The sequence below is a fragment of the Oryctolagus cuniculus genome, chromosome 5 (assembly GCF_051225735.1).
Source record: "Oryctolagus cuniculus isolate XC-2025 breed Fujian yellow rabbit chromosome 5, ASM5122573v1, whole genome shotgun sequence".
NCBI lineage: Eukaryota > Metazoa > Chordata > Mammalia > Lagomorpha > Leporidae > Oryctolagus > Oryctolagus cuniculus.
The window spans coordinates 158,747,532-158,774,607 of record NC_142871.1 but is presented as its reverse complement, the minus strand read 5'-3'; the positions used below and the strand labels follow the sequence as shown (position 1 = coordinate 158,774,607).

The window sequence follows — 27,076 nt, the reverse complement described above, 5'->3', positions numbered from 1 at the left end:
TAAATAATAAATCTATTTTTAAAAAAGAATAATTACATTTTTCTTAAAGTTCTGTTTCTATGGGAGCTCATGCCTGAAAATAATATATTATTAGACAACAACCTAGATCTTTTTTCTACTGTGTATTGATCAGCTAGGACATTTACTTCAAAATGGCAGATTGACCATGAGAATTTTGCTAACTTCTACCGCTCAAATGACAATAATTTTTTGAAAGACACAAACCTACCAAGACTAAATAAATAAGGAGACAACAGCAACAAAAGCTAGGGAGTTGGGAGCAGATCTGTGCAAGCTGCCTTCTCAGCCCATCGTGCAGAGAGCTGAGAAGTAGCTTAATCAGTTTTGAAAACCTTCAAATAAAGGTCTAGGGAGTGGGTGGGTATTGGGCACAACAGTTAAGATGCCATTTGCAACATATGGGGAGCCTGGATTCAAATCCCAGCTCCCATGCTGATCCCAGCTTCCTACTAGAGGCACCTGGGAGGTAGTAGTGCAGGTCCAAGTAGTTGGGTTCCTGCCACCCTCGGAGAGACCTGGGTTGAGTTCCCAGCTCCCACCTTTGGCCTAGCCCAGCCCTGACTATTGCAGCCATTTGGGAAATGAACCAGAGGATAGGAAATCTGTTTCTCTGTGTGTCTTTCAAACAAATGAGTAAGTAATTGAAAAAAAGAAGGCCCAGGAAGGGAGGTCATCAGGTACTTTTGGAGGTCCTGTGGCAGCTGGTGTTGGTTAGGAAGCCCCAGGACCTCCAGGTCTCCTCCCTCAGGCCACTGTAACAAGTTGACCACTGACCCCAGCAGAAAAACTGAGATCTATTTCCTGGAAACAGACGCCCAGAGGCTACAGCACTGAAGACAAGGGCACTGCCCTTGCATACTAAGTGCTAACACTGGCATTATTCCCTGCCCACTTGTAGCCTGGAACACTGGTTGCCATGTACACATCCCCCAGGCTGGTGATCTGCAGGTTTCTCGGGGAAATTAGACTGCCCAAGAGAAAAGATCTGACAATGCTGATTCTGAGAGCTCGACAAGGAAGAACAAACCCAGGTCAGCAGACACTGAAGTCCCTGGTCAACGAAAAGGAACCACACATTCCTCTTGCAATCAGCTTTGAGAGTGCCATTGGGAGTAGGACGAGGATCGCTCATCCCTGATTCCAGTGAGAGACTGAATATAAAAATATAAAAACTGAGAATAAAGCTCAAATACTAGGATTAAAACATTCAAATAAGAAAAAGATGCTGGTTTAGAAAAAAAAAGAATATTGTGTAGGTAAAGAACCCTTATAAAGTAAAGACAGAGTCACAGAAATGAAAAACTCAATAGAACAATTGGAAGAAAAATGAATTTTCCAAAAGAGGAGAAAAAATAGAAAATTGAGGATAAAAGATAAGAAAAACAGAGAACATGCCCAGGAGGTCCAACAGCCTAGGAGTTCTACAAAGACATAAAATGAGAGGAAATCATCAACAGAATAACTCAACAATATTTTCCCAAATGACAGGAAATCATCAATGGAATAACAACAATATTTTACCGAATGACAGGACATGAATTTTTAGATCAAATTAAACCACCAAGAGGCCAGTACCAGCAATAATAATAAAAAAAATTAGCATCATTGTGAAATTCCAAAGCTCTGAGATAGAGAGAATGTGCTGTGACCTTCTAGAAAAAAGAGATTTCATGAAAGAATCAAGATTCAGGGTGGGATGAAATTAATCAATAGCAATGCTGGAAGCTAGAAACAATGAGTTTAATGCCTTCAAAATTCTGTGGACAAAATCTTTCCAATCTATAATTCTCTAGCCAGCCAAGTTATAAACGAAGAGTGAAGGTAGAATAAAGACATTCTCCTGTGTACAATTTCTCAAATAATTTTTGTTTCCCAGAACTCTTTCTTAGTTCTTCTCTGGACTATCTGAAATGGCACTCCTGAAATGAGGGGGCAAACGCAGACAGAGGAAGCCTTGGGGTCCAGGAAATGGTGTCCCACATAAGAAACAGGGGAAGGCAACTCCCAGGAACATGGGGAACGTGACCTCTTGAAAAAGGACAAGTCAGGCCTAGCATGTGACTCCTGAGACTGTAGATCAAAAAGCGCTGAGAGAGCAATTCCATAAGACAAAATTTATTCTGTATCGAATGAGTTTGAGTGTAATGGTGAAATTTATCCATCTGAGGCTGAATTAATAAGTTTGTAGAAGGCCAAGCAAATATACAAACCAAGCAATTATTTTCTCTGGGGAAATGCAAAAGGGAAAAATGATCATAGTATACTACATGGCTTAGCTATGAGTCCTGTCCCTAACAGCACACACAGTCATAGTGACAACGTACCCAACAAAATCTACATTCTCCACAGGCTCATTGGGGGATGGGCAATGAAAAGGGGCACAGAGGGAGTAGTGATGAAAGAGGGCCAGTGTCTTGTGTTTCAGAGTCAGGAGTCAATGGAGCCTGTCTAAAATTGTAGTCAAGTTAGCAACACACATACTTATGGTAGTTAGACATAAAAATGTAACCATTAAAGAACTGGTACAGACTTGAAAATATTTTCATCTAGGAAATGAGAAAGGAATGAACGTGGCAAGAAATTTTTTCATCTTTAACATGCCTTATCACCAACTGGCACTTTAAACTTTCATTTTAAAAATTATACATTAATTTAAAATACACACACAAGTTCAGGTAAAAATGATATGCTCCCGGGGTGGGCATTTGGTCTACAGGTTAAGAAATGGGTTATCTCTCAGCAAGGCACATCAGCATACCTTGGTTTGAATCCTGGCTCCACTCCTGATTCCAGCTTCCTGCTAATGTGCACCCTGGGAGGCAGCAGCTGATGGCTCAGGTGTTGTGTCTTTGCCACCCATATGGGAGACCTGGGTTGAGTTTGTGAATTTGGCTGAGCCTCAGCCCTTGTAGGCATTTGAGGAATGAGCCAGCGGAGCCAAGCACACACACTCTCTCTCTCAAATAAACAAAAATAAATAGACAATTTAAAAAAAAAAGATTTATTCCAAAAATCTTTGGGAAAAAAACATTTCTACAGCAAATGAACTTCAATTAAATGGCCACTATGTGCAAAGTTCCATGAGAAGGGTGAATAGGGAGGAATATACCATGACATTCATCCTTCAGTTACTTACTAATGAACATGAAAGATAGGGAAAACATGCTTTTACACCTTTACAGGAATAAATGAAAAAAAGGACTTGTGTAGAGCTAAAGAATCTAAACATGACAGTATATTGGGGAAAAAATGGATCAAAAAATTCTCCTGTTGAGTGTGGCAATTTGAATTGAGCACTGAAGAAAGAGGTATACCAGATAGTTGAGACAAACGTGAGAAAAATCATAGTTTCAAAGGTGGCAAATCTTTCAATAAACTAGAGAACAAGGAATGAAAATGCTAACTCCAAGAGAAACAGGAATCTTGAGGGCCTTGTTTATACATGTATTCCCAGCACCCAGAACATTCCCTGACATGTGAAAGATACTCAATAAACATTGGCCCAATGAATGGATTGGTAACAGAGGAGAGATAAGTTAGAAGCTGACAGATGGCCTTGAACTTTGTGTTAAGAAATTCAGAATTCACAGGTAAATAGGAAACTATTTCACAGAGAATTGCTATGGTTGCAATTTTGAAGGTTGATTTCAGAATAAATGGAAAACATGAGAAATGTCAGATCTTTTAGAAAGAAATGAAAAACAAAGGTCTGAGTTTTACCCCAGCCCCTAAATTAGAAAGAAAGAGACACAGGCCAGCTATTGTGGAAATTCCATGATTTTGTGGAAATGTACTAAATTTGGGGTTGGAAAATCTGAATTTAAATCCTGTATCTATCACTAAATGGTTGTCATCATCTGAATCCCTTTTATGATGCCAGTTTCCTCATACTGAGATCAGAAATTTTTAAAAAATATTTTGCCTGTGGTCAAAAGAGTCTCAGATAACTCAAGGATATGTAAATACAAAAAGGCATTCTAAATTAAAGTGAGAACAAAAGGGGAACATAAAGCATTTGTAGGAAGGAAGCTAGCAATCCAGGATCCTGCACACAGTCAGGTGGAGGCCTTTGCGAACTAAGAAGAGATGAATAAGCATTAGGTATAGCTGACCTCTGACATTTTGACTCAGTGGAAACATGAAAGACTTTGCCACCAGTGAGAGGAGAAGGCTTCATGCTGACACAGAAGGAATGGCTATAGATTAAGCTTTTACGAAGGCTGGTAGTCGAGAGAAAACTAGAAACAGGACAGGTTGAGAATACTGCCTCTGAAATGCTTGGGACCAGAAGCGTTTTGGATTTAAGAGTTTTTTCAGCTTCGGGAAGATGGTGAGATATCTTGGGGATGGGACCCAAGTCTAAATCTGAATTCATTTATTTTTGATACACACTTACACATAACACGTATAATCTGGAGGTAATGTTATGTAATATTTTTAATGTGTTTGAATTTTGACGGAGACCCATCACGTGTGGAATCTTCTACTTGTAGCATCATGTTGGCACTCAAAAAGTTCCAGATTCTGGAACATTTCAGATCTTAGATATTCAGATTAGGGATTTTAAACCTGTATTTATTGGGCTAGGAAACCGAGTTTAAGAGAAGTTCTACTGAATCTAGGTGGACTTAAGCAGGTATCAAGTAGGAGAAACAAGACTCTATGGAGTAGGAGAGAGAGAATAAAGAGCAGAAAATGGACAGATAAAGCCCTGGCAGAGACAAAAGGCCACACACCTGAGGAAGAGGGAGTTGGCCTCAGTGGAGAACAGATCCCACTCCAAGAGCGGGAGAGCCAAGGGAGGAACAGCGAAATAAAGTTACTGCAGCATCAGGGAGTTAAGGAATTTCCAGTGCAATCGCATATTAGTACGTTTTCTGTTATTAACAATACAATGCTATAGATTGGGTAAGTTTGAGGGAAGAGAGGTGTATTTTGGCTCACAGCTCTGGATGTCCAAGGTCAAGGGGCCACATCTGACTGGCAGTCTTGAGGTGGTGCAAGGCGTCAGGTGTGACAGAGCAGGGAGCACTTGAGTATGTCTGTGTGGGTCTCTCTCCCTCTTCTTATAAAGTTCCTGGGATTTAATTGGGGGTCCAGAGGGCTCCACCTGAATAGTATATTTCAAGGGCAAGGATACAGAGTCAACCAGAATGAGAACAACCATCAGATGCAAATTTCCCCAACACACTGAGAGCAAAGAAACACATCAACAGATCACAGTTATCACGTGCATAACACATTATTCTTGTTGAGTAGTTGGTCATATAATTTATTTGATTTTTAAAATTTTTGATGACTACCCAAAGCTTGTACATTGCTAAGGGGAACAGTGGTGATATTGAGCATTTTATTCATGTGTTTGTTGGTGTTTATATTTCTTCTTCTGGGAAATGTCAGTTCCCTTGCTCTTTTTTAATATAGACATCTTTTAAAAAAAAATTTCTCAGGGGACAATGCTGTGGCATAATAAACTAAACCTCTGCCTGCAATACCAGCATCCCATATGGGCACTGGTTCAAGTCCTGGCTGCTCCAATTCTGATCCAGTTCTCTGCTATGGCCTGGGAAAGCAGTAGAAGATGGCCCAAGTCCTTGGGCCCCTGTACCCACGTCAAAGTCCTGGAAGAAGCTCCTGGCTCCTGGTTTCGAATCTGCCCAGCACTAGATGTTACGGTCATTTGGGGAGTGAACCAGTGGATAGAAGATCTTTTTCTATCTGTAACTCTGCCTCTCAAATAAATAAATAAAATCTTTTTTTAAAAAAGATGTCTCTACCTTTTCCTTAAAAAATGTTTATTTGGGATTGCATTGTAGCTCAGCCTGCAATGTCAGCAACTCTTATTGGAGTTCTGGTTAAAGTCCCAGCTACTCCACTTCCCATCCAGCTTCCTGCTAATGTGCCTAGGAGGGCAGCCAATGATGACCCAAGTGCTTGAGCCCCTGCTGCCCATGTAGGAGAACCGGATAGAATTCTGTCCTCCTAGCTTTGGCCTGGCCCAGAATTGGCTGTTATGGTCATTTACAGAGTGGACTGGTAGGTGCAAGATTGATCTCCCTCTCTCTGCCTGTTATGCTCTGCCTTTCAAATACATAAATAGACCTTTAAAAATACTTTTTTATTTTATCTGCTCAAAAAGCAGAGATACAAAGAGATTTTCCATTGGCTGGTTCACTCCCCAAATGCCTACAACACTGAGGCCTGGGCCAGGCTGAAGCCAGGAGCCTGGAACTCCATCTGGGTCCCCTATGGGTGGCAGGGATTCAAGCACTGACCCAACAAATTTGGCCTCCCAGGATGCATTAGTAGGGAGCAGGATGAGAAGCAGAGGTGCCAGGACTCAAACAAGTGTTTCAGTGTGGAAAACCAGGCATCACAGTGGCCATTTAACCCACTGTGCTGCAACGCCTGTCTCCCTTTGCACAGTGCTTAACTGAAATGCTTGTTTTCGGTGTTTGTTGCTGTTTTTCAGTTTCTTATACATTCTGGATATTAATCCTTTGTCAGATGCATAGTATGCAAATATTTTCTCTCGTTCTGTTGGTTGGGTGTCACCTCACTTTGTTGGTTGTTTCTTTCACTGTGCAGATGCTTCTTAGTTTGGTAGAATCACGTTTGTCTATTTTTGCTTTCATTGCCCATGCTTTTGGAGCCTGATGGGAAAAAAGTCATTGCCTGTGCAATGTCTTTAAATGCTTTCCCTGTTTTCTTCTAGTAGTTTCACAGTTTTAGGTCTTACATTTGGATCTTTCATCCATTTTGAGTTTATTTTTATATAGAGTGATAGTTAAGGGTCAATACCAGTTTTCCATCAATATTTACTGAAGAGACTTCTCTTTATCCAGTAAATGCCCTTTCTCCAGAATATGCTTTTGGCACCGTTGTCAAAGACCATTTGCCTGTAGATCTGTGTGTATTAATTTATAATAAATCTATTCTTGAGGGGTTGTGATTTAAAATATATGATCTAGCTGGTGCTACGGCTCACTAGGCTAATCCTCTGCCTTGCAGCGCTGGCACACCAGGTTCTAGTCCCGGTCGGGGCACCGGATTCTGTCCCGGTTGCCCCTCTTCCAGGCCAGCTCTCTGCTGTGGCCAGGGAGTGCAGTGGAGGATGGCCCAAGTGCTTGGGCCCTGCACCCCATGGGAGACCAGGAGAAGTACCTGGCTCCTGCCATCGGATCAGCGCGGTGCGCTGGCCGCGGCAGCCATTGGAGGGTGAACCAACGGCAAAGGAAGACCTTTCGCTCTGTCTCTCTCTCTCACTGCCCACTCTGCCTGTCAAAAAATAAAAATAAAATAAAATAAATTATGTGACTAGTCTTTATATGCTATCACTGTATTACAAATGAGGAAGTTGAAGCCAAGAAAGAAATATGTTGCCCAAGATGACAGGGCAGGTAGGTTCTTATCTTGCATACTAAGAATTTTAAGAATCGTCTTTGGTCAGTAGGGAAAGGACATCACGTTATTTCACTTATGAAATAGGTATTCTTTCTTGGATAGTTTGTTGGACATCAACAAAGTTGACAGTTTCTCAGGACTGACATAAAATCAAATTGTCCAAAATGAAGTTTGGGTTTGTAGTATAACATGTCTACCTTGCAATGAATGAATGTAAACTTCTAGCAATTGGATAGAAAAAAATTTTCTAAAGAGACTGTATTGGGGCCAGCGCTGTGGCACAGTGGGTTAAAGCCCTGGCCTGAAGAGCTGGCATCCCATATGGGCATTGTTTCAAGTCCCGGCTGCTCCTCTTTCGATCAAGCTCTCTGCTATGGCCTGGGAAAGCAGTAGAAGGTGGCCCAAGTCCTTGAGCCCTGCACCCACATGGAAGACCCAGAAGAAGCTCCTGGCTCCTGGCTTTGGATCAGCACAGCTCCAGCCATTGCAGCCATCTGGGGAGTGTATCAGTGGATGAAGACCTCTCTCTCTTTCTCTACCTCTCTCTGTAACTCCGTATTTAAAATAAATAAAATAAATCTAAAAAAAAAAAAAAAAAAAAAAAAAAAAAAAAAAAGGAGAGAGGCCGTACTAACACCAATTAAGTATTAAACATATTTAAATTTTTCTGTTGGCACATAGCTTGGACTCACACCAGCACTCCAATAAGAGTTGCTGGACATTGCAGTCTGAGCTATAGTGCGACCCCAAATTTTCATAGGAATTATAGGGTAAAATTGCACTGAGGAGGCAACGATTTCTTAAATGGCATATACAACATAAAATAAGATACAAAACTTCTTAAAAAATAGACTGAATCTTTCAGAGCAGAATTAGGTTTACAGGAAAGATCCCGAGTGCTCCCTCTGCCAGCCCTCACTGAATGTTTTTACACCAGTGTGGAACATTTGTTCCCTGAGGTCCATGGGTCACATTAGACTTTGCTCCTTGAGCTGCACAGTTCCATGGAACCCACTGCTTTTTTAATTGTATCATCCTGAAAATTATTTTGATTTCCTGGCTTATAAATTGAAGAACACATTTAAAGGACTAAGTAATCATTTAGATTTTGGATTTGTGGAACTGTGTCTAGCCAGGATTTCAAATAAATCATGGATAATTTCCTGGGCTGGTGCTGTGGCACAGTGGGTAAAGCTGTTGCCTGCAATGCTGGCATCCTATATTGGAGCGCTGGTTCAGGTCCCAACTGTTCCACTTCCAATCCAGCTCCTTGATAATGCACCTGGGAAGGCACTGGAAAATGGCTCAAATGCTTGTATCCCTGCCACCCACACGGAAGACCTGGGTGGAGTTCCTGGCTCCTGGTTTCAGCCTGACCTAGCCCCTAACTTTGTGGCCATTTGGGAAGCGAGACAGCAGATGGAAGATCTGTGTCTATGTCTTTTTCCTCTCTCTCTCTCTGCCGCTCTGCCTTTCAAATAAATAAAAATAATTCTTAATAAATAAATAAAGATAAAAGGAGTTTGTGCGTTTTACACTACTTTTTGAAAATGTACCACTCAGTAGCCCCTAGTCATATCTCAGTTTGCCCTCAGAAAAGCAATATAAGAAAATGTGTCCATTTTAATTGTTACTGAAGTGCATGCAGCAAGGTTTTGGGGCAAGTGAAACATGATTCTGGGAGACTTAACAAAATTATATAACACAGACGGAGAGCACAAAATGCACAGATTGATGTTTCAAATTGATAGTGTCCAGTAAATGCAAGGACCTCAAACATGTTATCTCAGGCCGAAAAGAGTCTAGACTATATCATCCAAATGTTGTAGCTGAAGACTGCTGAGGTTCGGGTAAGAAATAAGAAGGGATTTTGGACAGGCTGTCTCAGGGAGGTCAGAATAAAAAGGAACAGAAGGAAGGAGCCCATGGAAAGAGAATGGACTTCAAGGGGAGAAAGCATGAAAGTGAAGGGGTGCTGGCGCCACGGCTCACTAGGCTAATCCTCTGCCTGCGGCACCAGCACCCCGAGTTCTAGTCCCAGTTGGGGCGCCGGATTCTGTCCTGGTTGCTCCTCTTCCAGTCCTCCTGGCTTCGGATCGGCGCAGCGCATCGGCTGCAATGCATTGGCTGTAGCGGCCACTTGAGGGGTGAACCAATGAAAGGAAGACCTTTCTCTTTGTCTCTCTCTCTCACTGTCTAACTCTGCCTGTCAAAAAAAATAAATAAATAAAAAGAAAGAAAGAAAGTGAAGGGGTTTACGTTTTCTATTATCACCAAGGACCAGAGTGGAAAACTCAACCAGTCTCTGAAGCAGGACCAACAAAGTCACAGGCATTTTAGCACAGCATGGACTTCAGTGAGCCATCTCAGCACAGTCACTTCACAGGTAGGAACCAAAACACAAGGAGGTGTCAATGCGACTGGCAGAAGACTCACTAACACTTCTTACCCAAACCAGAATGAAACAAAAGTAAACTATGTACAACAATTAACAGACCATGAAGCTCGTTTCCCTGGAGTGAGAGTTCAAGGGTAACATCCAGAGTTGGTTATTAATTAATGATGGAAACTCGGGGTGGGGGGCTAAATAGTATACTAAGACAGAGTTGTCTGTCCTAACCAATCTACACCAGAAGATAGAAAAAATGTAAAAAAAAGGGCAGCATTTAAAGAGAAGGACATGAGGAATGAGCTAACAGAGTATTCTAATTTTATATTAGGTACAATATTATATTAGGTGCAGGATGCGGAGGGGCAGGGAGGGTAAGAGCAGGCCATGATTAGAATGGAGCAGGGAGAACAGAAGCACAGACTGACTGTGTGCACAGTGGGTGCAGCCCTGTGGCAGGAGTGGAGTCCTCACTGGGGGAAGCAGCCGGAGGCAACGCTGGGACTGCAGACTCTGCTCTCACTGAGACTTGAGCGTCAGCTGGGGAACACGAACTTCACCTCCGAGTCAGGGCGGAGCTACTGCGTCTTTTCCAGAAGGGAGTTATATGATGGGAGCATTGTTTTTAGGAGATAATTAGGCCGGCCTGACTGATTAAAAGGTGCCAGGATGCTTGGACTTTTGTCAAGTTCATGTCATGGTGGACAACTGTGCTCTCCCCAGACCCCTTCGACGTTAACACTTGCAGAGCTCAGCTGCCCCTGGGGCCATCTGTGGAGCAGTTTTTGTGAAATGGGAAATGGGACATACTCATAGACTCGCTTTCCATCTTTGGCAAATCTTTTGAAGAGGAGTGAGGAAAAATTTTTAAAAATGTCTCGCAGTAGTCCTCCACATCCTGGGAAAATAATAATGAAATCTCAAATATTCCAAATGTGAGAAAAAGGCAGTTGGAGCTGAGTAAACGGCAGGATGGTGTTGGCTAAGAGAAAACCTGAGAGAATTAGAAAGGATGCTGTCGAGAATGATGTCAGAACTGTGGGCTACGCGTGCTTGGAAAGGGATGGTTCTGATTTTAATTAGAGACTCAGTTCAAGAAGGATCAACAGAAACTAGTAGGAGAGAGATGGCGTAGTAGTCTCCATCCAAATAACTCAATGCAAATGTAAATGTTAATGAAAGTCAGCAAAAGTGAATTTAAGAGGGCATAAGTGCCAATCACCATGCCTACAGAACTTTTAAAAATTGTCCTATGTTTAAGAATAGGCTGTCCACTTGAAAGAAAGAAAGAAAGAAAGAAAGAAAGAAAGAAAGCAAGCAAGCAAGCAAGCAAGCAGACCAGTAGAATGGCAAGGAGTTTCAAGTATGGAAATGACTGCTTACTTAAAAGCATCCAATTCCATGCAAGGGAGGGGAGGCTGGAGGCAACGGTGTGAAGAGACATAGAAGCACGACATAAAGGAGATACCATTCATGGGAGGAGGGTAGAGAAGGGAGCTGCTTGCTTACATATTTATAGACGTATATACTTCTTAAGCACTCATGGCTCTCTATCAGGCTTCTCTAGGAAGTAGATGGTCATTTTCACCCATATTACAAATAAGGACACTGTAAAATGTCCCTTAGTGCTTTAGCACATTAAGCTTATGCTGCTAATTAGCAATATATCTACGTTGGAACTTGGCCATCGTAAGAAGCATTAGCATTTCTTTCTTTTTTTCCCAGAACCTTTAATTTAACCTAACATAATGATTTCTTTGATTTAACTGTGACACAACTGTTCAATACAGCTCGATAATTTCTCAGTATGGCCAAGTATTTAGATTACCAGATAAAAATCCAGAAGCTGCAAGGAAATAGTAGCAACAAGAAATGCATGGAACTGGTGATGTGGTGCGAGAGGCGAAGCCGCCATCTGCAGCACCAGCATTCCTTAAGGACACTGGTTCGAGTCCCAGCTGCTCCACTTCCAATCCAGCTCCTTGCTAATGCACCTGGGAAAGCAGTGGAAGATGGACCAAGTGCTCAGGGCCCTGCACCCAAGTGGGAGACATGGAAGAAGCTTCTGGCTCCAGGCTTTGGACTGATCCAGCCCTGGCTGTTGCAGCCATTTAAGGAGTGAACCAGAGGGTGGAAGATTCTCACTTCTCTCTCTCTTCTTCTCTCTCTATAATTTTTTCAAATAAATAAACCTTAAAAAAAAGAAATCCATACTCTTTAACAGCTGCTAATAATTCTGTTCCACCCTAGATTTTCTCATTTACATACTGCCCAATCTTATTTTGTGGTTCTTTGAATTTATAAGAACAGACACAAGAAAATGCTGTGTTGTAATTTACTGCAGACCAGTGGCTTGACCTTTTAAGAATATGAATCATGGACCATTGTCATAAAATAACATGTTTGGAGACTTTTTTTGTACAATAATTGGCTTGGAGTAAGTCATCTTATTCTTAATAAGAAAACAGAAGTTTTTATAATAAGAAATTTCACTAGAGATTTGAATGAAAGAGAGGTGTAAATCTGTTTACAGTATGTCAAAATGGATACAAGATCACCAGTTGTTTTGAGTTTATTTCTGAAATGATTACTGAGACAGTTAAAGAATAGATCTGAGGAAAATTTGCAAGTTCTCCATCCTCCTCCTCTGACTCAAACTTTAGGTAATAGAAAACTACGCTTCTAGAAGAATAGAAATAGCAGGAAAATGTCTGCTCTACCTTTCTGGAAATCACTTTGTTTTGTTCCAGAAACAAGAAGGGTGGACTGTGGAACTTTCTGGAGAACATGGTTACAGAACTGTTGTGTGATCAGAACCCAGGAGGGAGGGACTGTTTTGACTTCCTTGTTACTATGTGAGGGATGGAATTTTGCGACCAGAAGGTTCCACAACAGTTGGGAATGACAGTTGTATGAGTAGCAAACAAAAGACAAATGTGTGTGTCCTGTTACTCCTGCTCTGAGCTACAGAGCTCAACTGTGCCAAGATTTCCTGCTTGCATCAATATTTTTTATAATTACCAAAGCTCATGTGTGTAATCCATTCACAGGAAAAAAAAATCTTAGAAGTGCGCTCCGCACGGTCTTTAGGTTAGGCAACCATCTGGCTAGCTGATGTACCCTGCACACACACACAGAGAATCTTCTTTAAATGCCTTATTGTAACCTTTGCCCCACTTTCAATCATCTGTCACACATCAAGCTCCACCTTCTTTTGCAGAAATGCAAATAGCTAAAATTTAAAATGCAGTCAAATGTGTTCAAGCTTACCCTCAGCAATTATTGTCCCATCATGGGCGATGGGGCGTGCTCTGATCTTTTTATTCTCTTGTTGCTCCTTTTCCTTGTGAATGAATATTCCTTTTCATCTTCTTGCATCTGTGACGGCCGTCCTGTGGACTGCTCTTTCTGCAGCTTCCTCCAGCTTGGACTTGGACTGTGCTGGCTTGGGTCCCTTTCTACAGATCCCCCTGGACATTCGGGCACAATGGCACCTACCCTGAAAAAACAAAATGCCTGTTAAGTTCAAAATTTGCAAATTTAACCACGGGCTTTTACAAAAAGAAAATTGGATGAAACAGCTTCGCACAGCACAGGATGTAGGGAAGGGATGGATGGAGGACTGAAGAGTTGTTTACCCAAAGCCCAGAGCTTACAAAACCTCTCAGTTGCAAAATCTGATTCCATGAGCAGTCATCTGGGGAAAGCTCCTTGGAGCCCCACAACATACTCAGAGAGGGAGTGGCTGCTGAGTCCGGGGCATGGCAAGGTTTGGGGAAGCAGAAACCCGAATGTAGGAAGTAGATACTGGGAGTGAGGAGGTTGCAAAAGCTGATGGAGCTGAGTGGTGGAGCTGACAGTTGATTGACAAGGAGGAAAGCAATGTTGTCGAAGGAAAACTCAAAATACTTTCATGTTCCACTGACACCTGTTGCCTGCTCCACACACCTGACGAATCACCTGCTGATACTAAACCTCCATCAATATGGATACTGACCCCATTAAGCTAAAAATATGCCCAGGAGAAGATCTCCTTTATGTATACTTTGATATTTCAAGCATTTGTGGAAACACGGAATATAAGCATGTGCTTCTTGTGCACACCTTTTGGAACCCAGGCAGTTTTTTCATGATACACATTTTCCCAGGAACTTTTTGAAGATCCACTTAGGAGTTGATTTCCAAAATATTTTTGCACACAAAAAATGAATCTATCTCTTATTTCCGTTTTCTACAAGCTTTTTGAAGTATCCTCATATATACAGATATATATTAAAATATATAACACACATATATTTGTATACATACATAGTTACATATATTGTGGATGTATATATTTTTTAAAAATGTATTTATTTATTTGAAAAGCAGAGTTACAGAGAGAGGGAGAGAGAGAAAGATGATGGAGAGAGAGAGAGTGTGTGTGTCTTCCATCTGCTGGTTCACTCCCCAAATGGCTAAAATAGCTGGGGCTGGCCAGGCCAAAACCAGGAGCCTGGAACTCCATCCTGGTATCCCACATAGGTGCAGGGGCCCAAGTCCTTGATCCATTTTCAGCTGCCTTCCCAGGCACATTAGCAGGGAGCTGGATCAGAAGTGGAGCAGCCGATAGTGGACCTGGTGCCCCTAAGGGATGCCAGCATCGCAGGCAGAGGATTAACCCACTGAGCCACAGTGTCAGACCCAAGTCTATTTTTCATGTGCATTTAGACATATAATTTTTTAAACTTGAAATCCTAGTTCTACTAGAGGTACCATCAAGGAGAGAATTAAATCTTAAAGAAAAGAAGGGGAACTTAAAGAAAAACACTATGTGCTTCATAACTGTGTTCAGGCCCCACCTGCCTTCCCAGATCCTATCCTGCTACAGATGGGAATATAAAGAGAATCTCAGACTCACCGGGAGGCAGGATGGCCTGGGGGTTAGGCCATGGGCTCCTCTACAGACTGTCAGGTCCCGGTGAGGCCATTTCTGGTTATACCTCGGTCCTGACACTTAATTTCTCAGATCCTGAGTTCCTTCAACAGTAAGACATGGATTATATCAGTACCTGTGTTAGCAGGCTATTGTTTCTTAAAACAAGCTTCCTTTTGGAATGATTTTACATGTACAGAAAAATTTCAACGATTGTACAGAGAGCTCCATACAACCTCTTTCCCTCATTGTTAACATCTTACGGTACCGCGAGACATCTGTCAAAAATGAGAAACTGACACTGGCCTGTTATTATTAACTGGACTCCAGACTTTATTTGGATGTCGCCCATCTTTTCCATTAGCTTCCCATCCAGGGTACATGTGTTACATGGATTTGTCAGGCGTCCCCTGGATAAGTCCCTGGAGACTTCTTTCAAGGCTTAAATGGCAACAAATGTGTGACACTCTTAGCAGACTGCTGGGCATGGAATAAGGGTTGGTCAGCACGCAGCCATGCAGTCGCAACCGTGAACACACACTGTTTTAATCAGCACTTCTGCCGCATCGGCTCAGCGTATCACGGCAATCCCGTCAAGATCCCAGTTGCATTCATTTCAGAGATGAGAACACTGAGGCACAGGAAAGTCCAAAGCATTTGTCCAAGATTATGCAGCTGGCAGAGCTAGGCTGCCACCCAGGCCTGCCGGCCCCTGAGTGCTTGCTTTGATCACTGTGGTACCTCGTGGTAAATGCTGACAATCTGCCATGGATGAGCTTTCTCCAGGCCAGTGGGGATACCACTAACTAGTTGTTTGCTGGTGCCATCGCTTACTGAGCACATGCCTGCTTTTTTTTTTTTTAATTAAAGACTTATCTTTATTTATTTGAAAGACAGAGTTACAGAGAGAGGTAGAGACAGGGAGAGAGAGGTCTTCCATCTGCTGGTTCACTCCCCAAATGGCTGCAACCGCCTGAGCTGAGCCGATCCAAAGTCAGAAGCCAGGAGCTTCTTCCAGGTCTCCCACATGGGTGCAGGTGCCCAAGGACTTGGGCCATCTTGTACTGCTTTCTCAAGCCATAGCAGAGAGCTGGATGGGAAGTTGAGCAGCTGAGACTTCAACCCATGTGGGATGCCGGCACTGCAGGCCAGGGCGTTAACCCGCTGAGCCACAGCACTGACTCCTTGCCTGCTTTTTACCCTCTTTCATTCAACAATTTTAGCAACACGGGGTGAAAAAAAAATAAGGTAAAGAATGTGCACTGCATTAGCCAGGAGCACTTGGCGCATTGCTTTTCTTATAGATCACTTTTTTTTTTTTTTTTTTTTTTGGACAGGCAGAGTTAGACAATGAGAGAGAGAGACAGAGAGAAAGGTCTTCCTTTTGCATTGGTTCACTCCTCAAATGGCCACTACGGCCAGCACGTTGCGGCCGGCACACTGTGCCGATCCAAAGCCAGGAGCCCGGTGCTTCCTCCTGGTCTCCCATGGGGTGCAGGGCCCAAGCACCCGGGCCATCCTCCACTGCACTCCCTGGCCACAGCAGAGAGCTGGCCTGGAAGAGGGGCAACCGGGACAGAATCCGGCGCCCCGACCAGGACTAGAACCCGGGGTGCTTATAGATCACTTTTTAACACTTATATTGCCTTATTTTTTCCCACTTACATTTGCTCCCGCCCTCCCTGCCTTTGTTCCTTCCTTCCTGCCCTCCACGTAAAATGCTTAAGCCAGGAAGCCTCCACGAAGCTGCAGCAGAGGAGAAGCTTTCTTCACACTAGGAGCAAAGGGCAGGGCAGCTGATGCTGAGCATCACGGGAGGACATAAAAAGGAAAAAGATTTGGGGGCAGCAAGAAGGGGAGAGGAGGATGGGCTGGTATTCTCCAGCGCAGCTCTGCCAGCAGCCAGCCGGCGGCATTGTAGAATACACGCGACTGCTCCGGTCCACAACGCGAGCAGGTCATTTTTCATGATGCTGTCTGATGATAGGTCACTTCTAGGCCAAAAATGTCAAATAAGGGGTTTAATGAAACGAGGTGAAATCAAGGAAACAGTGGAGATGAAAAGCGTAGGAACTAAACTGAAGAGTAGGACTCAGAGTCCAACATTCATTCAACAAACGTTTATTTCAACGCTGTTCTAGAGGGGTTGGGACATAGAGGGGAACAAAACAAGGCCCCTCTTCTCATGGCTCTCATACTCTACTGAGCAATAAGAAACATGGAAACCAATAAAACCAGGCCAGCTCTCTGCTGTGGCCCAGGAGGCAGGCAGTGGAGGATGGCCCAAGGGCTTGGGCCCTGCACCCGCATGGGAGACCAGAAAAGGGTCATGGACAATGAGAATCATGAAAAAGCTACGTTCAGATTTCCAAAAATTTGCATCAAAAGAACCTTATTTTTTTTTTTTTTTTGACAGGTAGAGTTATAGACAGTGAGAGAGACAGAGAGAAAGGGGCCTTTCTTTTGGAAACTCCTGGATGTAAATTAACTATTATCCTGTCTAATGTGTGGATTTCTTCTCCCCACCCCATACAGTCTTTCTCATCACCCTGGTAATTTCCTTTATAACATCTAACACCCTGCAATTTTTTATTGGTTTCCAGGAAGAAGCACCTGGCTCCTGGCTTCAGATCAGCGCAGTGCAGGCCGTAGTGGCCATTTGGGGGGGGGGGTCTTCCTTCTGTTGGTTCACCCCCCACCTGGGCCACAGCAGAGAGCTGGACTGGAAGAGGAGCAACCAGGACTAGAACCTGGCACCCATATGGGATGCCAGCGCCGCAGGCAGAGGATTAACCAAGTGAGCCATGGCGCCGGCCCCCGGAAGAAGCTTATTTTTAAACTCCACTTTCCCAGAAACTTTTTGAAGTGTTTTGGTATATTCCAATTGTGAGTATAATGGGGAAATGGAGACCCTTAAATCCTTCAGTAATCAATAAAATGGCTGTATTTACGGCACAACAAATGTATACACCAAGATGGCTTTGCACAGGAGGTTTGAGAACCATTAAGTAGGAATGTTAAAGAATAGAACATGCAACAATATTTTAAGATGCCTGTAGGCGTAATTCTTCGGGGAATCAGAGACTAGAATGAATTCCTTTTGGAACTCCAAACACCTGACCAAGCCCCTCTCCTAGGGTGGCATTAACACCACCTATAATTCCATGGAAAATACTGTTTGCCCTGGATTGAACTGCTCCACCGGCCCTCCCTTCTCTGACACAGGCTCACATGCAGAAGCCCTAACTCCTTGTGTGACCATACCTGGAGTTGGCATCCAAAGAGGTAATTAAGGTTAAATGAGGTCGACACGGCAGAGGCCTGATTCCATAGAATTAGTGTCCTTACAAGAAGAGATACCAAGGAGCTACCCCCTCTATCTTTCTCTGTCCGCAAACACACCCCACACCCAGGAAATGCCAAGCAAAGACCCAGTGAGAAAGCAGTCGATCTGCAGACCAGGAAGGGAGCTCTCGCCAGAAACTCAACCTGCTGAAAACTTCATCTAGGACTTTCCCAGAAGTGAGGGGAAACAGGTGTCTGCAGTTTGAGCCCCCGTCGGTGGTGTCTGCTCTGCCATGGGCGCTGACGAGTGGGCTGTTGCACACTGCTGCACTGTCCCACACCACTGGGCCACGGGAAAGGCTGCAGTTTTTCCTGCATGCTGCTGGCTGCCCAGGGGGCTGCATGAGAACCTGGCTTACAAGGAATTCTTTGAGGAACTGTATGTGTCACTTCCATCAGCCAGGTCCAGTCTCTTCCTCCTCACCAAATCGTACTCACTTGGCTTGGAACTAGGTGCTTTCCCAGGAAGCGGGAACACCCAGGCTCCTTGAACAGCTAAGGCTAACAGTAACAGCACCGGCATGCACATGGATACATCTTCCTACTTCCCAGTACACGTGGTTCCATGAAGTCAGTCTCACTGCCCCAACATCCCACTTTCACGACGCAGTTCTCAAAACTGTGAACTTCTAAACAAACTCCTTTTCCCTCCTTTTGTCCCACAGTCGTGGGATGTTGGAAAGTGACTGTGGCTGATTTTTCACCCGGGGAAGTCCATCTGGATTCCAGTCATCAATGCACCCTGTACTAGCTCTGTGGCTTCTGGCACACAGTTGAAGCTTTTAGAAACGTGAACCAATTTCAACCTCTGCTTCTTCATCTGTCCTGTGGGTTTATGACGAGGATGAAATGAGTTCACAGGCAAAGCAGACTGCAAGCTCTGGGTAAGCGCTAATCACCGCCCGTTGCCACTGTCACCGTTACTGCTAACACAACTCTACTACGGCTTTGGAGCCAGCTCCCACAGCTATCTGAATTCATGAGCGACAATGACTTTCCTTAAAAAGACCATTCTCAGTCCAGATGTCTCCAAATGCCTACCAACTGTTTGCACCAGGATGCCTTCATGCCTTCCAAATGATGGGGGACTGGGGGCTCTTCTCTGGTTGTCTGTGGCTGCCTGTTGTGCCTTCGTGGCTCCTGGCCGGACAGCCCACCGTCCCTGTCAGCCTGGGCCAGCCCAGGTGTACAAGGACATCTCCGGTTTCTGCATAGCTTTTCCGTAGCTTCCTTTTCACTCTCAGAAGCACCGTGGTTTGAGCGTCACTTGTTTCACTTGGACTTTCTGCTCTAGGCAGTAAACCCATCACCCGCAGTTCCCTTGCTCTGACCTTCCAGCTCTGCCCCAGGAATGCTGTCCTCAGATCATTGCCAAAACCCGAACTTTCTCTCCTCCCAAATCCTACTGGGAACTCAGCCTCAGGAGGGAACTTCCTCTGATAATCCTGCCCTCCACCCAAGAACCCTTTCAGCAACCATGTAAATAACCCTGTATAACTTTAATTGGCTCTGTTTATAAGCTGCTTCTTGTATCTTTTCCCCCCCTCTAGGTATTTTTCCATGTGTTAATCCTGTCTCTATTAATTTGTAAACTCCCAGAGGGCAAGGCCTGAACCCAGGCTGGTGTTGGCATCAACTGGATAGACGGGTACAGCTGAACTGAAGACAGGGCCATCCCTCTTGGCTACTAACCTGCTTTTTTTAATATTTATTTTTTTAAGCAGCCTTTGTTAGCAATTTGTCAGTGTTGGTCCTCAGACTGCTAACCCAGCGCAAAAATACAACCAGTTTCTATTAAGGTCCAAACAGGATCAAACCCACAGTCCCAAGGTCTCCACACTGTTAGAGGGAGGGTGTGCGACTCATTCTAACCCACCTGGGGGTCTCAGCGTGTCGGTGTGCAGCTCACTCGTCCCTTCTTCTAGGCTGCTCTGAGACGGGACTAACGCTCACTTTCAACACCGAGATCTGAAAGCCGAACAAAGCCCTCGGAAGCAGGCACCACCACCATATTCTAAGTTTGTGGTGTGAGTGAGGCGGGGCGGAGGTTGGGGAAGATGACTTTAAGCTCATTTTTCAGTCCTAACACATGGCACAGGGGCCCGCTCCTCAGGGCCAGGAGCTGGGCGGAGAGTCCACTTGCAGCGCAGGTAACAAAGGCGAGCCGGGCGGATGCGGCCGGGTCCCCGCGGCGGCAGGGGCTCGCGCCTCGGGCCACCTGCTCTCCGCGCGCGGGGCGCGGGCGGGCTGCGCGCTCGGCTCCCGGAGCCGAGCCCCAGGTAGAAACCCGCGTAGGCGGTGCGCGCGATAAGATCAAAGCCCCGGGCCCGGGCCGGCGAGCGAGCGGGGGCCGGGGCCGGCGAGCTGGCGGGCGAGGCGCCTCCCCCGAGCGCTTCCTCTCACGCCCACTTCCAGCCGAGGGGAGGCTTCGGGTGTCTGCTTTTGTTGTTTTTAAAAAATTAAAAGTTGAAGCCTCGGAGGAAAGACTTTGGCTGTGGCCGTTGTGGGTAAGTTCTGGTCCCTGTTCTTTTGTCTGGCGCCGAGCTTGGCAGGAGCCCGGGCGTGGCGGGGGGCAGAGCGGGCAGCGCGTGTGGGGATGGTTTCTGTCGCCAGGTCGCCCAGGGGAGGGGGGGGGAGGAGGGAGGGGAGGAGCAGGGGGGAAGGAGGAAGAGGGGAGGAGGGGGAGGAGCAGGAGGGGAGGAGGAGGAGGGGAGGAGGAGAGGAGGGGGAGGAGGAGGGGAGGAGGGGAGGAGGGGAGGAGGAGGAAGCAGGGAGAGGAGGAGGGAGAGGAGAAGAGAGGAGGAGGGAGAGGAGGAGGAAGCAGGGAGAGGAGGAGGAGGGAGAGGAGAAGAGAGGAGCAGGGAGAGAAGGAGGAGGGGAGGAGAGGGGAGGAGGGAGAGGAGGAGAAAGGAGGAGGGAGAGGAGGAGAAGGGGAGGAGGGAGAGGAGGGGAGGGGACTCGGCCGCCGGACGGGGAAGCCCAGCGCGCGCCCCGGCTGCAGGGCGCAGGGCCGAGGGGAGGGCCGGGCGGCGTGACCCGGCGGCGGCCGGGGAGGAACCTCCGGGATCTCCGCGTGGCGGCGGCGGCGGCGGCGGCGGGCGGGCGCTCGGGGCCGCGCGCTGGGCGGAGGGCCGGGGCCGCGGGGCCGCGCCAGGGGGGAGCCCGAGAGGAGCCCGGGCCGGCCGCCGCGTGGGAACCCAGGCCGCGGGGCGGGCGCGGACGTGCTGCCCACCGACTGCCCTCCGCAGTCCCCTCACCCCAGCGGGGGCGGGTAGGGGTGGAGCTTTGGGAGCCCCGAGCGGTCCCTGGCCACCTGCATTTGTTCCCCGGGTTTTGACAGTTCGGACGGCAGTCGCCCATTCACTTGTCCACTGCGGTTCCAATGACGTCTTCTCCACATTCCGCTTGTTTTGGGAGGCTCCACTGCTTTGCCAGGAAGTCCATGCAAGCTACTTTATAACCTAGCTGGGCAGTTTTTCTTTCCTGATACTTACGGATGGAGAGTTGTAGAATTAAGAAAATAAATTGCATTTAGAAAATTAGAAGACGTCCTAGGAGGCTGTTCAGTGGTGTGTGTGCATTGCAAAGCCAACTTGAACGTCGGCTTGCTGCCCAGGAGAACGAATTGAGAAGGCGAAATTAACCTCTGATAATTCGAAGTTGTACGTGTGGGTTGCTAAGAAGTTCAGGGCAGTGCTCAGTCTCTAATAAACACGGTGCTGACGCTGGATATCTGTGTGGTGCTGGGCAAGGCTGGATCGGTTTGCGTTTTTAACCTCCCAGATTACCAGCTCGCCTCTCTATCCGGATTCTCCACCCCGACTGCCAGGCTGCACTTTCTCATTTGAGAGCATGGTTGTTTTTGGATTCAAACCGCCCAGGTGGGAAGTTGCCCTCGTCTGCTATCGCATGGAAAATTAAAACTGCATATTTCACTGTAGGCTCAGAGCATCTAGAGGTCATTGAAAACGGACTCATGTGGACGATCCTCGCTCCTACCAGCAAGTCTACTTTTTTTAGCAAGCACATTTCTCCTTTTCCGTAACATTCTTTGTGGCTACAAGATCGCCCATTACTGAGTATTCCATTTTTAATCACCCCCACTCCGGCGCTCCGAGCTTTCCTTAGGATTTCCCTGGTCAGCCTCTGCAGGAAGGAACCTAGACACCTTTGTGGAAGCCCAGGGGCGCGCAGATGGCCCGGCTGTTTTAGTGGCTGTATGGCCGTCAGCGTTTTTTAATTCCTTAAAAGGGGAAAACAGTTTGGTTATTACTTTTTTTTTTTTAAGCATCCAGTTTTCTGCTTTACCACCATTGCTGCTAAGTTCAGGGCGGCTGGCTAAGCCACTTTTGCCTGCTTCTTTGGGTGTAGCATGGGGTCTCTGAGCCCCAGACTCCTAGCATTCTTTGGGTCTGAACCCCGAAAACCGGCTTCGCTAGCCGCCTCTCGCAGAGGTCCCCCACGGCGCTCCAGCAGCCGGGGTCCCCAGCGCTGGTTCCTCGGAAGGGCTCCTCGCTGCCCTCCCTGGAGCTGCGCGCGCGGCTTTCCGGCCCCCAAGGTCCGCGCCCCCAGCCCGCACGGGCCGGGAGGGGTTAATCGCGCTCGCAGCGCCGGCCCCGGGAAGCACCCGCGGGCCCGGGAGCGGCCTGTGGAATAACCTTGGCTTTCCTCTCTCTTTTAATAGAACATCCGCCACCCCGGCGCGGTTTCGGTTCAGGGTTAAGCGCACGCCGCCTTTCCACCCTCTACACCGGCTCCCCGCCCCCTCCCGCTCTGTGTGTTTTTTTTCCTCTTAAAGTTGTTTTTCAAAGTTAATGAGTTTCGAGTTTCACAATGATTTTCCCCAACCCTCCACGCGTTGCTGAGGAAACCCCCTTGGGGTCCCCCCCCCCCGCCTCCCCATCTCCCGGGCCTCCCCCTCCCCCAGTCGGCCCGGGCGAGGGGCGGGGCTGGGAGACCCCATGACGTCACCGGGCCGGCCCACATCCTGCTTCCGAAAGTAGAGAGACGGTAAAGAGAAACTACGGCCCCGCCCGGCCCCGCCCCCCTTCCCGGACCAACCGCCCCCCGACCGACCGCGCGCCCCGGCCCCCGCCCGCGCCCGTCCCCCCGGCGGCGGCGCGACCCCGGCTCCCGCCCCTCCCCCGCGGGCCCCCCTCCGGTCCCTGCGGCGGGTGGGCGGCCGGGGGCCGGCCCCGCCGCCGGGGAGACCCGGGACCCCCGGCTGCACGCCCGGGGCCCCGGGGGCCGAGCGAGCGAGCGAGCGAGCGGCCGCGCCCGCCCAGCGGGGTGTTCCCCGCCCCTCCCCGCCCCGCGAAGCCCCCTCCCCGCCTCCGCCCCCGGGGATCCCCTGCCGCCCCGCCCACCCGCGGGAAAGCCTCCGACCTTCGCCCTGCCTCCCCCGCGCCGCCGGGCCCGCGCGCCTCCCGCCGCCCCCCAGAGACGCTAAAGGCGCCCTCCTGTGCCCCCGGGGAGAGGTAAAGCCCGCGCCCACGCGCCCCCCGACCCCGGCCCGCGCCCCGGCTCGGGATTTCGGCGCCGGGCGGTGCGAACGCCGGTCGCCGGCCTTCGGCGTGGCCTGTGCCGGGCGGGCGGCGGCCGCGCGCGGGGAGGGGCCGCGGCGGGGCTGGGGGGAGCCCGCCGCAGCCCGCGGAGGTCATGTTTGTGTTTGGGGTTGTCAAGTGAAGCCGGGCTCGCGGGCGCCCTCGCCGCGCCGCGCGGGGGTCGCGGAGGTCCCGAGCCGCGGCTGCCGCCATCAGCGGCGCAGCCCCGGGGCCGGCTGCAGCGGCCGCGGCTCCGCCGGGCGTCCAGGCAGCAGGTTGGGTGCGGGCTCCGCGGCCAGGGGCGCTGCAGCCGGGGCGGGCGGGCGGGGGGCTCGCGCGCGCGCGTGCTTGTGTGTGTGTGTGTGTGTGTGCAGCCGCCGACCTTGCAGAGGGGATGCGTGCGTGCGTGCGGCGGGCACTTGCCACTTCTGCGGCCCGGGCTGCGGTCCTGCGAGCCGAGCAGGTAACTGGGGGACCCAGCCTCCCCCGGCCCCCTACCCCAGCCGCAGCCGCGTTGTGCAAGGGTGTGTGCGCGCGGGGGGGCGGTGTGCGGGAGAGACCAGGCCTCGGCTGCCCAAACCTCTCGATTTGGTGGCTCGCTTTCCCTTTCGTTCCTTTTTTTTTTTTTTTTTTTTGGCTAGCAGTGCCTGTGCAGTCCCGGCCACCTGGGGTAGTTTCTTTCCGGGTTGGGAGCGCGCGCCTGCAGCTGTTGGGGCCGGGGGCGGCGGGTCGCGGCGCGGGGCGAGGGCGGCGCGGGGCCGCGGTCTCCGCCCGCGCCCCGCAGCCGGCTCGGGGCTGCTTCCCGAGCCGGCACCTCCATTCCCCCCTCCTCCTAGCAGGCGCTGCGCTTTGTTCCGCGCAGCGTCGCGAGGGGTTTTCCCAGGCTCCGCCCTCCACATTCATTCATGTTTTTCCTCCCCGCGACTGTCTGTACGCGTCTTGATCGTGCCATGGTTTTGCTCCTTGCAGCGTGTGCGTGTGCCTGTGTGCCGGGGAGAGGGCCGGCCGCCTCGGGGCTGCGGGCTCTGGAAGTGCCCACTTGCCCGCGCCAGGGTTGAGCCGTGGGGTGGGCAGCGGCGGGCCGTGACGGATCGGGGATTTGCATATTTTACGCGTGTGCCCCGGATCCCGGGCGGTCACGTGCCCGGGCTGCAGTCGGAGTTCACGCTTTGGAAACTTGGGCTCGCCGTGGTCGGGGGTGCGCTCAGCTCGCGCGGGCCTCTGGTGCCTGCATTCGCCGTAGCATCAGGGTCTCTCTGAATGCGGTAGCGGGTGTTTTTCTGCAGGAGCCACCACTTCTCCACGGTGCTGGATGAGCGGCGTAGTTATTGGACCGTCATTTTTCATATGCAGTTTAAAAAAAAAAAAAACGCGTGCAGTTAGAAATGCAAATATTTGCTTGCCGTGCTGACAGGGAGCCCTATCAGGAATCAAACACAGAGGTTGACGGTGGCCTGAATTCCTCCTGTTTGGTTGCTGTAATGGAACTCGCTGTAGGATAGGAGATGCGTTCCTGGCCCTGGAGGCTCTCCTAAGGAGAATCGATCCGTCCGCACTCCTGTGTGGCAGGCGAAAACACCCACGCCGGGTTAGTTTGCTCCTCCCAACAGCCTTCTGAGAGGTGGCTAGCGTTTCCTGGTTGAACGGTTGAGAAATCGGATCTTCAGAGAGGTTAGGTATCTTGAACAAGGCCACAAAGCCTGGCTTTGAACCCCGGCTGATTTGACACCAAAATATGTTGTCCTGGCTTGTGGCGGGCATTGTTGGGGCAGCCTCTTGGAAAAATCCCCGGGAGGAGGCGGGCTCTTTCATCATCATCTCCAGTGAGGAGGAAGCAGTTCTGGGAGTCCCTGGGGCAGGGGGCCGGAGCTTAGATGTGGACTCTCCCGTGTTGTTTTCTTTTTTAACTTATAAAACAGGCACAGGGTAGCTGCTTTCTCAGCTCTTGTCAGAATGAACATAGGTAACCCCCGGGGGAAGTACTCAGACTCAGAATAAGAGCTCAGCGTCGCCTCTGTTGGCTTCTACAGTTGCTTCTGCTTCTTCACAAAAGTCCTGAAGAAGCATTTCTCTTCCATTCCCGTGTTTGCTTAGCGATTAAACATTGTTTCGTGTTTAAAGTCAACTTAATGGGCTTTGCTTATGCTTATCGGCTTTATTGCAGGAAGTTAAAAACTAAAATTGAGACATTTGAAAGCTGACTTGGGAGTGGGTGATTTTTCTTTTTTTTTCTTTCTTTTTTTTTTCTTTTTTTTCTTTAACGTGTAAGCCAGGACAGATGAGGGTGTGCTGCAGTGACAAAACAGTGACGTCTGTCCTTTCTTCTGCTGCATGGCCATCTGGGGTTAAGGGGGCCCAGCTCCATGTTGCTGAGGATGGGCAGTGCCGGTGCCACGCGTGGCGGAGGGGGAGGGGAGCTCTGAGGATTTTGCTTCCATGACAGAAGTCTCCAGGCCACCAGCCTGGCTGGTCTCTGCCACTTAGTGAGGCACAGGAAGGCTGAATGTGGGGTCCTCCCATGAGCCCACAGGGGAGAGCCGGGGAAGCCGCAGAGCAGCCGGAACAGCGGCCACTCTATTAACTGAACTCAGAAAGCAGGAGAGCCAGCTCCGGCCCCTGCGCTTGTGAATGGGCAGGTGTACCTGAGACAGCAGAGTCTTACTTTCGTCCTACCTGGTAGTGCGATTTGAAAATACAAAGTGAATTCTTTCACTCGCATCTCAGGAAGGTGGTGATTTTTGTTTTCTGTATTCTCAGCGAGAAGGGCCGCCTTTTGGGAGCTGAGCTCTGTGCTGTTTAATTGAAAGTTAGTAAACTTCTGAAGGATCTGAACTTGGATACTTTTGCTTGAGTTTCCATAAGGCTGTGTTAAGTTGTAACTGTTAATGTATCTTTTTCCTTTGAAGTTGGTAAAATATGCTTCCTGTTTTTTTTTTTTTCTTTTCAGCGCATGGATTAATTGATGTACAAAGTTTATGGAGCCATCTTTTGTAACCCGTTCTTGGTACAGTTTGTAAATACAACAAGGAGCCCCTGAATCAAAAAAGATGCCTCGAACAAAACAGATTCACCCTAGAAATCTACGAGGTAAGTCTGGGAGTGGGTGTTTGATGGAGAGGCTTTTTGGGACAGGAATGGCAGCTTGCTGGACATTGACCCTGCTTCCTGGCCAGCCCTCCCTCTCTCTCCTTCATGTTCACTTACCCTGCACACGTCCTGTCACTTAGGAGATACTCAGGGAGGGTCTGTTGAATGAATGAATTACATTTGACAGAATTATAGCGCCTTCCCAACTTCTCGATGCGAGTAGTAAAGGCAGAGAGAGACTTGAGTGTTTCTTGCCAGGAAAGATGTTTGGATCAAGGAATCGGAAGTGATTGTTGCAAGTCTGTGCCAGTTGGATACCAGGAACTTGGTGGTTTTTTTTTTTTCACTTCCACCCACACATACTTACTTCTT

The 27,076-nt window shown here is 48.3% G+C and overlaps 1 protein-coding gene and 2 long non-coding RNA genes across 15 annotated transcripts in view; 2 read left to right on the top strand and 1 right to left on the bottom strand.

The window, feature by feature from the left end:
- Positions 1–20,084, bottom strand: part of LOC103349680 (uncharacterized) — a 57,603-nt gene extending 37,519 nt beyond the window's left edge. For 4 of the 5 annotated variants that reach the window (XR_016234297.1, XR_011388797.2, XR_011388796.2 and 1 more), the window contains exons 1-3: positions 19,951–20,084; positions 14,715–14,833; positions 13,085–13,313 (exon numbers count right to left, since the gene is read on the bottom strand). This is a non-coding gene — a long non-coding RNA (uncharacterized LOC103349680). Of the gene's footprint in view, positions 1–9,030; positions 9,632–13,084; positions 13,314–14,714; positions 14,834–19,950 lie in introns of those variants that run through there. The other variant, XR_016234296.1, reaches the window with a different exon arrangement.
- LOC149126824 (uncharacterized) lies at positions 3–8,023 on the top strand. Its single transcript, XR_016234298.1, has 2 exons — positions 3–4,351; positions 5,472–8,023. It is a non-coding gene; the product is annotated as an uncharacterized LOC149126824 (long non-coding RNA).
- A 21-nt stretch (positions 20,085–20,105) lies between the features above and the next one.
- HIVEP1 (HIVEP zinc finger 1) overlaps positions 20,106–27,076 on the top strand; it is a 145,882-nt gene continuing 138,911 nt past the window's right edge. For 4 of the 9 annotated variants that reach the window (XR_016234294.1, XR_016234295.1, XM_070074406.2 and 1 more), the window contains exons 1-2: positions 23,112–23,551; positions 26,565–26,704. Coding sequence is in view for 7 of the 9 variants with exons in the window: in XM_070074406.2 (XP_069930507.2) it covers positions 26,665–26,704 (40 nt within the window). In the remaining 2 variants the exon portion in view is untranslated. The other 5 variants (XM_089333390.1, XM_070074401.2, XM_070074403.2 and 2 more) reach the window with 5 other exon arrangements.